This window comes from Onychostoma macrolepis, chromosome 13 (genome assembly GCF_012432095.1).
Source record: "Onychostoma macrolepis isolate SWU-2019 chromosome 13, ASM1243209v1, whole genome shotgun sequence".
NCBI lineage: Eukaryota > Metazoa > Chordata > Actinopteri > Cypriniformes > Cyprinidae > Onychostoma > Onychostoma macrolepis.
In genome coordinates, this window is record NC_081167.1 from 24515061 (window position 1) to 24527242 (window position 12182).

The window sequence follows — 12182 nt, forward strand, 5'->3', positions numbered from 1 at the left end:
TCCATTTTTCAAGTTCCAAATCATTATATTAAAATTATTTCTGAAGGATCGTGTGACACTAAAGACTAGATTAATGGCTGCTGAAAATTCAGCTTTGCCATCACAAGAATAAATTACATTTTAAAATATATTCAGATAAAAACAGCTATTTTAAATTGTAATAATATTTCACAGTATTGGTGTTTTTATTGCATTTTTGTAAATAAATGCAGCCTTGGTGAGCTTACAAATCTTATCGACCCCAAACTTTTCCAAAAGTCCTTTGTATTTTAGCTCTAAACTTTTCATGGTGTCTTTCCCTATAGCAGGGATCCTCAAATCTGGCCCACGAGGTCCACTTTCATGCAGAGTTTAGCTCTAACCCTAATCAAACACACCTGAGCATGCTAATCAGTGTCTTCAAGAACATTAGAAAATCACAGGTAGGTGAGTTTGATCAGGGTTGGAGCTAAACTCTGCGGCAGATTGGCCCTCCAGGGAAAGCTTTGAGGAACCCTGTCCTATCGGTTTCCACATAATAGCTTTGTTTTTACAAAATGGGGAGCAAATTTAATTATTTTTGGACAGCATGCCTTAGATACTACCAATGGACCTTAAGATTTAACCCAGAATATTCCTTTAATACATGAGCCGTGACACACCGCGTAATGAGAGAAACAAAGGATTTTGTTGTTGCTTTTAAAAGTGAGAGGTACGTTATCTGTCATATAATAGCATGTGTTTTTTGAATTGTATAGATGGACAGGCTAGATCAAACTCATGTAGAACAATATAGGATAACCTTGCTTTGTGTTTTTGCTGAGGTCCAGAAAGGCCCTCTGTGCTGATAAATACATTTCTGGGATGGCCGTTCTTTGCACTTTACGCACTCTTGAATTCTGCAACACACAGATAAGCAGCAATTATTTAAATTGGTGCTTTAATGTTTTACGTTTTAAAAGCACAGGCAGATAATGGCACCAAACTAAACTAATGACTATGGCATTCTTTAATGAACGGCTCTTTTATAGAGGTACAAAGTGCTCACTGATTGTTCTTCAAATGAAAAAAATACAAAAGAGACTTTAACTGGGGGTTCTTTATAATTGCACAGCACACTGTTATCAGCGTATGCTCTGATTTCTCTCTTTCTCTCATACGCTGCAGTTAAAGGGTAACAAGCCCATAAAAAGAAGTTTTATTGTGTTTATATACTGCACTATTTTGTCGTGATCACTCTATGGTAAAAGTGCCTTTAAATAACAATGTTTGCAAAGGCAAACATCATTATCACTGTTATTACTGCTCATAGAAATCACTAGAAAACCAGCAACTGCATAGCAACACCCTAGCAACACCTCAGTGTCACGATTCACACAGGCATTTTCCTCAGGAAATCCAAAAATCGAGTTTATTCTGGTATTTACTACCCGTTCTTGATTTGTCTACAGGCTCATCCGGAATAGGTTTCCAGGGTCCCAAAGGTGCTCCGGGGCCCCAAGGTCCAGAGGGAAGATGTAACCCCGGTGACTGCTTCCATCCTTACGGCAGACGGGACGGATAGAATCTGGCGCATCCTCTTCAAAACCTGATTAGATCCTGAAAACCTGTGAACCAGCTCATCTACGCAAGCATTAAATCCTATTTAAACAAACATAGGATCCCTGCTGGAGGAGAAGAAACACGCAAACCTCCCCACAGAGCAGCCATTACCTGTGATGTCAATTCATCATTTATCTCTGTTTCATTTCCCATATTTGTGACCAATGCATTTACTCATTTCCCGTGTTTTGTGGGTATGACATGAGAATTCAAATCTCATCATTACACTAATCACACCGGACAGGTTTATCTGAGGCGGCATGGTCATGGCGAATGCAGGTGGAATGAGAATTTACATTTGCTTATTTTCCTCAAGCTGTTGTGAAGTTGCGTTTTGATTAAATTGTGATGGCTCTATGCAATCTAAAATAGAAAATGAGTGCGTTAACAAATATTAAGTTAATGTAAATAACAGACATTGCAATTGTTTTTCAAACATTTAATTTTGAAAAATATTGAAATAAGTGTACTTTCCAGCCCTGCAGGAGGAACATTGCTTGAGAAGGGAGTTATTGTCATGATTATCACCTCGGATGCATATATATATATATATATATATATATATATATATATATATATATATATATATATATATATATATATATATATGCATTAAAACATGTGAGACCACTAGTAAAATTATAATCAATTAAATATTTCAATTTAATGATTCATAGTAAATAAATTGTAAAAATAATAATGTTAAATTTTCATTTATTGTTTTGTACTGTAGTATTTATTCTATTATTTATTTAATAATTATTAATATTTTAATTACAAATTATCTAATCAGCATAACTCAATTAGAACAATTATAAAGACAAATTAAAATGCAAAATATCTCTTAATCGTTTCTTGTTCATTTAGTCTTTATTTCCAAATCGTAAAACTTGGTTAAGTTCCATGTTATATAGATTTTGAATCCCAGATCATCAGAATTTTATGTTAGGTTTTGATCAAGCACAGCAAAGAATGATAAAATAAATAATTGTATTGATTTTGCTGTGTTGGCCAGTGCTGGAGAGGTGAAAACTGTTCATGATATTAATAAGCTTTAATTGTTTACAGGAAAATAAGCGCTGTTCCTTTTTCTGACTGTTTGAACACCTTCATACTGGTGTTGTATGTATATTTGGTTGTGTACCTGGTTTGTTTTTCCAAAGAAAAGATGTGGAGTGCTTTTTATTTGCATTTGAATATATTTATCTCTAATTTCTTTTGCTTTGTATTGAAAGCATCCTTCCATGTTACTTGAATATTTTTATAAGATGACATCTTTGTCAGTTTCATATTCACAGTTTAACGAATGGCAAGCCAGTTAACATCAAACTTTGTATATTTTACTTTTCATGGGCAGCAATGTGTCTTAAGACCATGTTTCTGTGTAATTTAGTTCCTTTATTTATTTGTGTACAATTTTAGGATTGCAGTCTGGATTGAGTTTTTTATTTATTTTATAGATATCTGTAATATCTTGATCCAGCATCAGTAAGATGAGATTTCCTGAAGGCACATTGACTTCATCCATCTGCCTCTGTTGTGAAGATGAAGGTTGCTGGAGTCATGTGGGCGGATGACAGTTTTGTGACGTTCTGCTTTTGGTGCGTTTGTGCTGCTTTCTCTTTCATCTCAGTCTTCCCAGTCTCCTCCATTACAGCTTTCTCTCTTTCCTTCTTTTCTCCTAGGGTTTCTGCGGTTTTTATGAAGGTAAATTTAAGACCAAGTAAATAAATTGAATGGAACACAGTATGTCAATATTGTTTTGTATTAGCAAAGTTTGGCATTACAACTTTTAACAGATCTCCATTATTTTTAATTCATTTTACAAAAACAAGCAAAAGCTTATGGCTTGAATACCTCTGCTACTGAATATTTTACTTTATCTTCTGATCACACTGCAGAAAGTATTTTTGTTGGGATTTTCAGTGCAAATGTCTAAAGATGATTTACAGTAAGTGACAAGCGAAATTACATAAAATAAGAAGGCTTGTTTTATGAGAAATTGATCCGAAAGAATTTAATTCATCATTAAAACAAGAACAATAACTGCCAGTGGGCTCTGAAAAAAAAATCTGAAAAACTTAATTGAAAGGGAAAAACAAGTTTTCACTCCCCAGTGACAGATGTTTGTTCCAGTTTTAAAGGGTTACTCCACCCCAAGATTAAAATTTTGTCATAAATCACTTACCCCCATGTCGTTCCAAACCCATAAAAGCTTTGTTTGTCTTTGGAACACAATTTAAGATATTTTGGATGAAAACCGGGAGGTTTGTGACTGTCCCATTGACTGCCAAGTAAATGGCACTTAAGGCCCAGAAAAGTATGAAAAGCATCATCAAAATAATCCATCTGCCATCAGTGGTTCAATCTGAATTTAATGAAGCACCGAGAACACTTTTTCTGTGCAAAGAAGGGAGTAAGTGATTAATGACAAAATTTTCATTGTAACCCTTTAAGCATAAAGTCACAATTTTTAGTTCCGTTTCTCAGGAAACAAAACTTGATATGTTCAGTTTTCATCCAAAGTAATATATCTTGGTTTGAGATGTTTAAATATTTGTTTTGGAAATAAAAACAAAAATTCTGAGGAAGATATAGATTTTTTCAAGCTGGTCAAATTTAAAGCCATGACTTGATGATTTTTTTAGGCCTCAATTTGTGGAAGGTCAAATTAAGACTTTTAAGAACTGCAGAAATCTTTCTTTCTTTTCTATTGCACCAACGGTTAAGTGTGACAAAGCAAACCCTTAATAGGTTTTTTGCTTTTTTACTTATTAATTTCATGCTTCTTATTTTTATATGTAATGTACCATATTACCTCTGCTGAGAGTTAAAATTCTTATTCTTTTTTTTTTTTTGATGGTTCAGGACATAAGACTCTTGTGAGAGATCGTTGAACTGCTTGTGCTTAACACACATTAGAGAGAATCCTTCCAAGTAAACATCTCAGAGTCGGCACGGCTTTGTCTCCTTTATATTAGTACAGTTAACTTGCTTTATCAGTTTTATTTATCATGAGAGATACGTGTTGTTGTTTTTTTGTCAACCATAGATGTTTAATTTACAGAAATGGGCTATTAATGACATGTAGCATGGATACAATATTCTTCTCAAGGGCTAAACCTGTGGACTTACTTGAAGGACAGTCTTAAGACAAAACACCACATCTACCTGATATGCATTGCATCACCTGATGGAATATCTGGAAGATGATTCTATTTCAATATGGTTCTGTTCTCGATAGAATGAATGCTCATCGTGGTCAGATACAGTACCACACATTCTTTGTCAGTTCCTTTGCCTTTTTTGTGCTTGTGTAAATGCATTTGGTTTGCATATTTATATAATTGTACATTGTTTTAATAAATGTATTTAATTTAACATTCTTTGTGAAACAGTAGTGTCTTGCGTGTCTCTCAATATGCAACTGTATTTTTCTGACTTAATGACACAATCCATTGTGAAATGTGGTCAATCAATATATACTTTATGAGAGACAATATAAGCATGGAGTTCGGTTTAAATGGTAGGAAAAAGTTGAGAACTATTGCCATTGGATACTGTTGTAGATTAAACTATGAATGTACTAACACGTTTGGTTCATTACTGTTATTTTAGAGTTAGATACCTGATTTGAGAAATGTTTGTACTTTTTTGTTGTGTGATGTATAATATTTGTGAATATTAATTTAACTGTATTAGGTGTTTCTCATGCTTGTGTGACTCTATGCCAAATTGCAATATGCATTAGATTTGTGTTTTTAGGATGCTCAAGTTCAGTCTTTCAGCATTCCACTTACATTGTTGTTGTTTAGATTGTTGAGTGCATTAGATATGAATATGACCAGTGGCCTCAGAAAGAATTTGGGCACTTAAAGGAATAGTGCCCCCAAAAATGAACATTTGCTTAAAAACAGAAATAAAAATAAAAGTGTTGAATTTCAGGCCATCTAAGATATAGGTGTTTTTCTTCATCACAACAGATTTGGAGAAATTTAGCAACACTTGCTCACCAGTGGATCCTTTGCAGTGAATGGGTGCCGTCAGAATGAGAGTACAAACAGCTGATAAAAACGCCACAATGTTATCTACATGATCCTTCAGTTAATGTCTTGTGAATTGAAAAGCTAAATGTAATAAATATCCATCATTATGACTTTTTTTTTTAGTCCTCTATCAATAATATTGCTTTCTTCTGGGAAAAAGTTGTCTCGTCTGAATCAGGAGAGAGATATGAAGGCAAGAACAGTCTAAAACGGTTCTAAAAGTGTTGGTAGATTTTTTGATGTGAGCTGACAAGATAGGAATTACTTTTTTTAATGGAGGAAGTGTTATTATGGCCAGGAGCGATGATTTAAAGTTAAAATGCATTTGTTTAAGAACACACAGCTTTTCACTTCAGATTATTGTGATGTTTTTATCAGCTGTTTGGACTATCATTCTGACGGCACCCATTCACTGCAGAGGATCCATTGGTGAGGAAGTGATATAATGCTAAACTTCTCCAAATTTGTTCTGATGAAGAAACAAACTCATCTACATCATGGATTTAGTACATTTTAAGCACTTCTTCATGGCTGAACTATTCCTTTAAATTATTATTGTTTAAAACATAACTTTGTTTTGTGAAATGTTTGTTTTCTAGTTCAATGGCATGTCTAAAGCGTCCAAATGCTCTTTGAGGCCACTTTATATATTAATGAAATTTCTCTTTTTAATTAACATTCAAATTAATTAAACATGCATTAACTTAATGCTTAACCATTTTCTAGTCTGGACTGATGTTTTAATTTTTAATTGAACTGAATGACATTTTATGTAATTCTTAACATCTCCCTCACTTGATTTCGTTTCTGATTAATTGCTGACTTCGGTTTGCCTGCATATCTAAATTAGCATCTGCACTGAAAGAGCAATCGAAATGTGTTTGTTCCAACATTTGTGCACTGGCATGTAATGAGTTATTTAAGTGGGAAAGAGTGTGGAAAAAGCTGTGATAAGTGCAGTCGGGCTATTCAACGAGGAAGCGTTACTTGAAAGGGGAAAAAGCATAAGAATGTTTGAGACCTCCATTTATTTTGAATTCATATAAAAACATCACATTTATTCAAATGTGTTTCCCTTGGATCTCTGTACAAACTTCATCGTCATCGAACACCTATGTAAAATAAATAGAAATACCATGAAACGACACATCTGCATTTCTCTTGTGTGTATATGTCACAAAAGGGCCATGCATCAACAATCCTGGAACAATAAATCACACCAATGTTATTTAGCAGGGGGAGTGAATTTCTTATAAAACCACATTTAAATCATTTACATAGATGTACAGAATACATTGCAGCATATCTATATATATATATATATATATATATATATCCTCTCTCCTTTTTGTTTCGGACAGCAGGTCTCTGGCAGCCATTTCGGTTATGAACTTCCAGCACCATCAATATTTCTGGCAGCTTTATCTTTGGCACACAGAAATTAAAAAGGCCTTCGGTCTGAAGGCCACATTGATGTTTGTTCACTTCCTAGAGCAGATTTAGTATGAGCTGAGAAAAAACATTTCTAAAGCCTACAGGAAATGGCTTTCAGGAGAACATTAGATGGACAATAAGTTCTGTGAAAGTTCATTTGCACCAGCAGATAACTTGAGGTGGGCAAAAAAAAAAGATAATTGGTTTGGATCAAGAAATGTTGCCATTTTCTGTACACAGGAAGTTGGTAAAGTGTTTTAGGCATTACAGCTGTAAAACTATCTGCAAAGGCGATAACGTTTTGTGCTCTTCACAGAGCTGTAACGGAGTCTCTCTGAATGTCCCAAACAGTGAGGTTCTTAGTTTCCGCCTGGTCCCTTCATGCTAGAGTCTTTGAGGGACTGGTGGGCGGCACCTGCGCTCAGATTACAGGCCGAAGGATCACAGTAACCGGGTGGTCCGGCTGAACCAGGAGGTCCAGGAACGCCCGGCTGACCCGGGGCACCAGGTGGACCCCGTTCTCCATCACGCCCATCTTGACCATATCCTGGTTTTCCAGGTTCACCTGCAAGACAGAAACAGGTTAGTCATCTTCAAGCTCACCACATTTCCCATTAAAATCTCTCATTTAGATTGCAAAAGGCCAAAGCTTAAGGTCATTCTCATTTGCATTTCCACATGGACAAAAACGTGAATGAGATTTGAGAGTCATGGAAGTCAAATAACCAATTTTCATGGTGTTTTTATATTATATATGAACTACCGTTATAGCTTTTTGTCATTTTTGTATCTTTCAGTGTCTGTCCACATTTATTTCTTGTGTTTTAAGAATAAAACACCCAAATTCTCCTAAACATCTCCTTTAGTGTTATACCGAAGTCATACAGGTTTGAAACGACATGAGGGTGAGTAAATACCAGAATTTGGGTGATTAATTTTTTTGCATACCATTTTTAAATATCTAACTGAATTATATGTATTCTTATTTTTTGCCATAGAAATAAAGGCTTGAAAATATAAAGCTGAAAAACTGTATGACACCAGCACATGGCACTGCTGCAGATCTGTCTGTTGCAATTAGAGCGCTGGGTAACGACTGCAAGAAATCCTGTTTAAACAGACAGCTTCATTCGACTGACAGTAAGTGTCAGTGACACAGATACAAAGACAACAGAAGGCTCCATATACCTCCAATTCATCAGACATCTGACAGCTTCATTTAACACCAATTTAACTTTGCTTTCAAAAGTCTATTACCAGGATGGAGCTAAATATATCTCCAACGTCATTTTAGAAATAAATTAAGTTGTTTCAGACTGAATTGGTTTGCAGATGATATTCATTACTGCCCCTTTCATTTAAGCAATAATACTATTTTCTTTGACAAGAGGAAGAAGGATATGAGACGGAGTCAGAACTGACCTGGTAGTCCAGGAGGTCCTGGCATGCCTTTGGGTCCCCGACTTGTAGGTCCCCGGTTCCCTCTGTCTCCCAACTCACCTGCAACACACACGCAATGGATGTGCCTTTACACACTTGACTCTAGTTCAGGGGGTTCCAAACTTTATTTTTCAGCAGACCGTCAAGTAAAATATTTACTTGGAGTACACCCTAAGATTTCAAATTAATATTTTAATAAGTTAACTGCACATTTGCATGTTCTCTGCATGCAGGGTTTTATAGGTAATTAAAACTTAAACTGAAGCTAAAACTAAAAAAAAATCCTTTTCATGACTGACAAACTGAAATGTAATTAAATTAAATAATAAAATAAAATTACAGCTAGTTGGCCACGTTTCTCATAATTTAGTTGAACTTGATACACTAAAATATGACGGCGTTTTAGTGCCACGTAAAAAAAAAACTAAGATTGCGAGATTAAAGTCGAAATGTTTCGAGAAAAAAGTCGAAATGTTTCGAGAAAAAAGTCTAAATGTTTCGTGAATAAAGTCGAAATGTTTCAAGAATAAAGTCGAAATACTACGATAATAAAGTCGAAATGTTTCGAGAATAAAGTCTAAATGTTTTGAGAATAAAGCCGAAATGTTTCATGAATAAAGTCGAAATGTTTCATGAATAAAGTCGAAATGTTTCGAGAATAAAGCCGAAATGTTTCGAGAATAAAGTCGAAATGTTTCGAGAATAAAGTCTAAATGTTTCGAGAATAAAGCCGAAATGTTTCATGAATAAAGTCGAAATGTTTCATGAATAAAGTCGAAATGTTTCGAGAATAAAGCCGAAATGTTTCGAGAATAAAGTCGAAATGTTTCATGAATAAAGTCGAAATGTTTCGAGAATAAAGTCGAAATGTTTCGAGAAAAAAAGTCGAAATGTTTCGTGAATAAAGTCGAAATGTTTCAAGAAAAAAGTCTAAATGTTTCGTGAATAAAGTCGAAATGTTTCAAGAATAAAGTCGAAATACTACGATAATAAAGTCGAAATGTTTCGAGAATAAAGTCTAAATGTTTTGAGAATAAAGCCGAAATGTTTCATGAATAAAGTCGAAATGTTTCATGAATAAAGTCGAAATGTTTCGAGAATAAAGCCGAAATGTTTCGAGAATAAAGTCGAAATGTTTCATGAATAAAGTCGAAATGTTTCGAGAATAAAGTCGAAATGTTTCGAGAATAAAGTCGAAATGTTTCATGAATAAAGTCGAAATGTTTCGAGAATAAAGCCGAAATACTACGAGAATAAAGTCGAAATTTTTTGCGAATTTAAATCGTAGAAATTAAAGTTATAATATTTTGAAAGTATTGCCTATATTGCGCATGCAAATGACCTGCATTGAGAGCACCGGGAGAAGTTGCCAGGCCACCGGAATTGATTTGAATATAGTTGCGTCTGAGCGGCTGCATCATCTTACTGGGATGTCAATTTTAAGGACATGAAAACAGCTTAATATCAAGAATATGATATTTACTAACAGACTGAACAGGAACCAATTGTTTATCTTAACATCAGCTCACACACTCAATCGACATTCCTTTGGGGGGCGCTGTAGCTCTCTTATTTAACCTGTTTTTTAATACACTACAAATATATGTGGGATTATTAGCAGAAATCATACCATGTGTCATACTCGCGGGGACAGTATGCTTGGAAATAATATTTCATGTCTTCCATTGCATTCGTTATTTGTAGTGCGCCAGCCACCCAAGCTTTGTGCTTTTAGTGCTTTTAATATAAAACAAAGTCTCAGCTTTCAAAATCAGTTTTATAACGAAACACAAATTGTGTGTCTTACAATAATGTGATTTTCAAGCTCTTTAATGTGGCGTGACAGATCGCTGTATTTATGTGAATAAATTCATTAAATTATTGTGAAAATTCCACCACCTACTCCGCAAAAACGCCTGTGGCGTCCAAACATTCATTCCTCACATAGCCTGTTTAATTAAACAGCAATAAAACGTTCTAAAGGTTGAAGTGGACTCAAATTTGTTAACATACGTTATATTGTTGTCTTTTCTGCTGTAAACGTTAAGTGACTATTCACAAACTGTTTTATTCATGGTATACTGTAAATGAGGACATAATATTTAACGTCTTCCATTCATTATTTGTAGCGCGCCAGCCAAACAGTAATCGCAATAATTGTGTGCTTTGTTGCTGTTGCACACAGCTCAGCTTTCAAATTCTGTCAGTTTTATAACGAAATACAAATTATATATGTGTTTTTGCTCTTTATTTCAAGTTTATAGCAAGATATAAAAGTGAAGGAACATCATTAGGCATGAAAAAAAAAACTATTTTTTTAATTAATTTATAATGAAAATAATGTCTCGTCGTTCGTTATTGTAATCGGAAAGATGATTGACTCACATGCCGCTTGACAAACACATTATTGCAATATAGCTTACATATTGTTTGTATTTCGCTATAAAACTGACAGATTTGGAAAACTGAGATTTGGAATATCTCCCGGTGCTCCCAATCCGGGCCATTTGCATGCACAAAAGGATATAGTCAATATGAAAATATTATAACTATAATCTTTATTCTCGAAACATTTCGACTTTATTCTTAAAACATTTCGACTTTATTCTTGTAACATTTCGAGTTTATTCTCGAAACATTTCGACTTTATTCTTAAAACATTTTGACTTTATCTCGTAGTATTTTGACTTTATTCTCGTAATTTCTACTTTATTCTCGAAACATTTCGACTTTATTCTCGTAATTTCGTCTTTATTCTCGAAATATTACGACTTTAATCTCGTAATTTTAGATTTTTTTAACGTGGCACTAAAACGCCGTCGTAGCTACTAAAATGACAAACTAAAACGAAATTAAATGAAATATTAAATAAAAGCAAAAATGAAAAAAGACAATGCACAATTAAATTACTAAAACCTTAACTGAAATTAAAATGGAAAATCTAAAAATAAACACTAATTCAAAATATTGATAAAAACTATATTAGTTTCTGAATGATACTAAAATAACATTGCTCTGATGTTGGTTAATGATCACATACAATTAAACAAATACAAATATTTGATCTTTTTAGGAAGTGTTTTATTTATATCTTATTTATTTTAAATTTACATTCAATTTAATTATTAGCTTTTCATCAACTCATGAACTCCCATTTGGCATACCCTGCTCTAGTTGTTGTTCCAGGATCAACAAGGATCCTGTAAAGCAGTCTGAACTCACAGTCCCATAATGACTCACCTTTCGGCCCCTTGTGACCCAAAAGTCCCAGAGGCCCTTTGAGTCCCGGGAGTCCTCTTGCACCAGCATGCCCAGGGAAGCCGCTGTCACCTGGGGATCCGGGAGGACCAGGGGGACCGGGTCTGCCTGGCAGTCCCACCGCTCCAGACTCTGGTCTCCTCAGACTGGCAGCCAACTGGGCCAGCTGCTCTGAAATGGCAAAGACCAAATGCGCTAATGAGTGTGAACAGCCCCCTGCTATTAGCACAGCTCATTTTTATTTTATTTATCCATTGATTTTGCAGTTGCACTCACTAATTAGAGTCGTCTAACACTGCACACTGTTTTGTCTATTGTGTTTCTGTACTAATGTTAGGGCGCCTCCTTGAGGACGATCCATCTTCCTGTTGTGTCTTCACATGATTCCTTCACTGTACACTACACTTAAAGTTCAAATGAAAC

At 34.7% G+C, this 12182-nt stretch overlaps 2 protein-coding genes across 5 annotated transcripts in view; one reads left to right on the plus strand and one right to left on the minus strand.

The window, feature by feature from the left end:
* Nucleotides 1–2188, plus strand: part of LOC131551995 (collagen alpha-1(XIX) chain) — a 164239-nt gene extending 162051 nt beyond the window's left edge. For all 4 annotated transcript variants that reach the window (XM_058795306.1, XM_058795307.1, XM_058795308.1 and 1 more), the window contains one exon: nt 1431–2188. In XM_058795306.1, the coding sequence (XP_058651289.1) occupies nt 1431–1543 (113 nt within the window). In that variant the 3' untranslated portion in view covers nt 1544–2188. The remainder of the gene's footprint in view (nt 1–1430) is intronic.
* A 30-nt stretch (nt 2189–2218) lies between these two features.
* The window catches only part of col9a1b (collagen, type IX, alpha 1b), a 33241-nt gene continuing 23277 nt past the window's right edge, over nt 2219–12182 (minus strand). Inside the window, exons 37-39 of the mRNA XM_058795462.1 lie at nt 11742–11930; nt 8484–8561; nt 2219–7626 (exon numbers count right to left, since the gene is read on the minus strand). Coding sequence (XP_058651445.1) covers nt 7421–7626; nt 8484–8561; nt 11742–11930 — 473 coding nt within the window. The 3' untranslated portion in view covers nt 2219–7420. The remainder of the gene's footprint in view (nt 7627–8483; nt 8562–11741; nt 11931–12182) is intronic.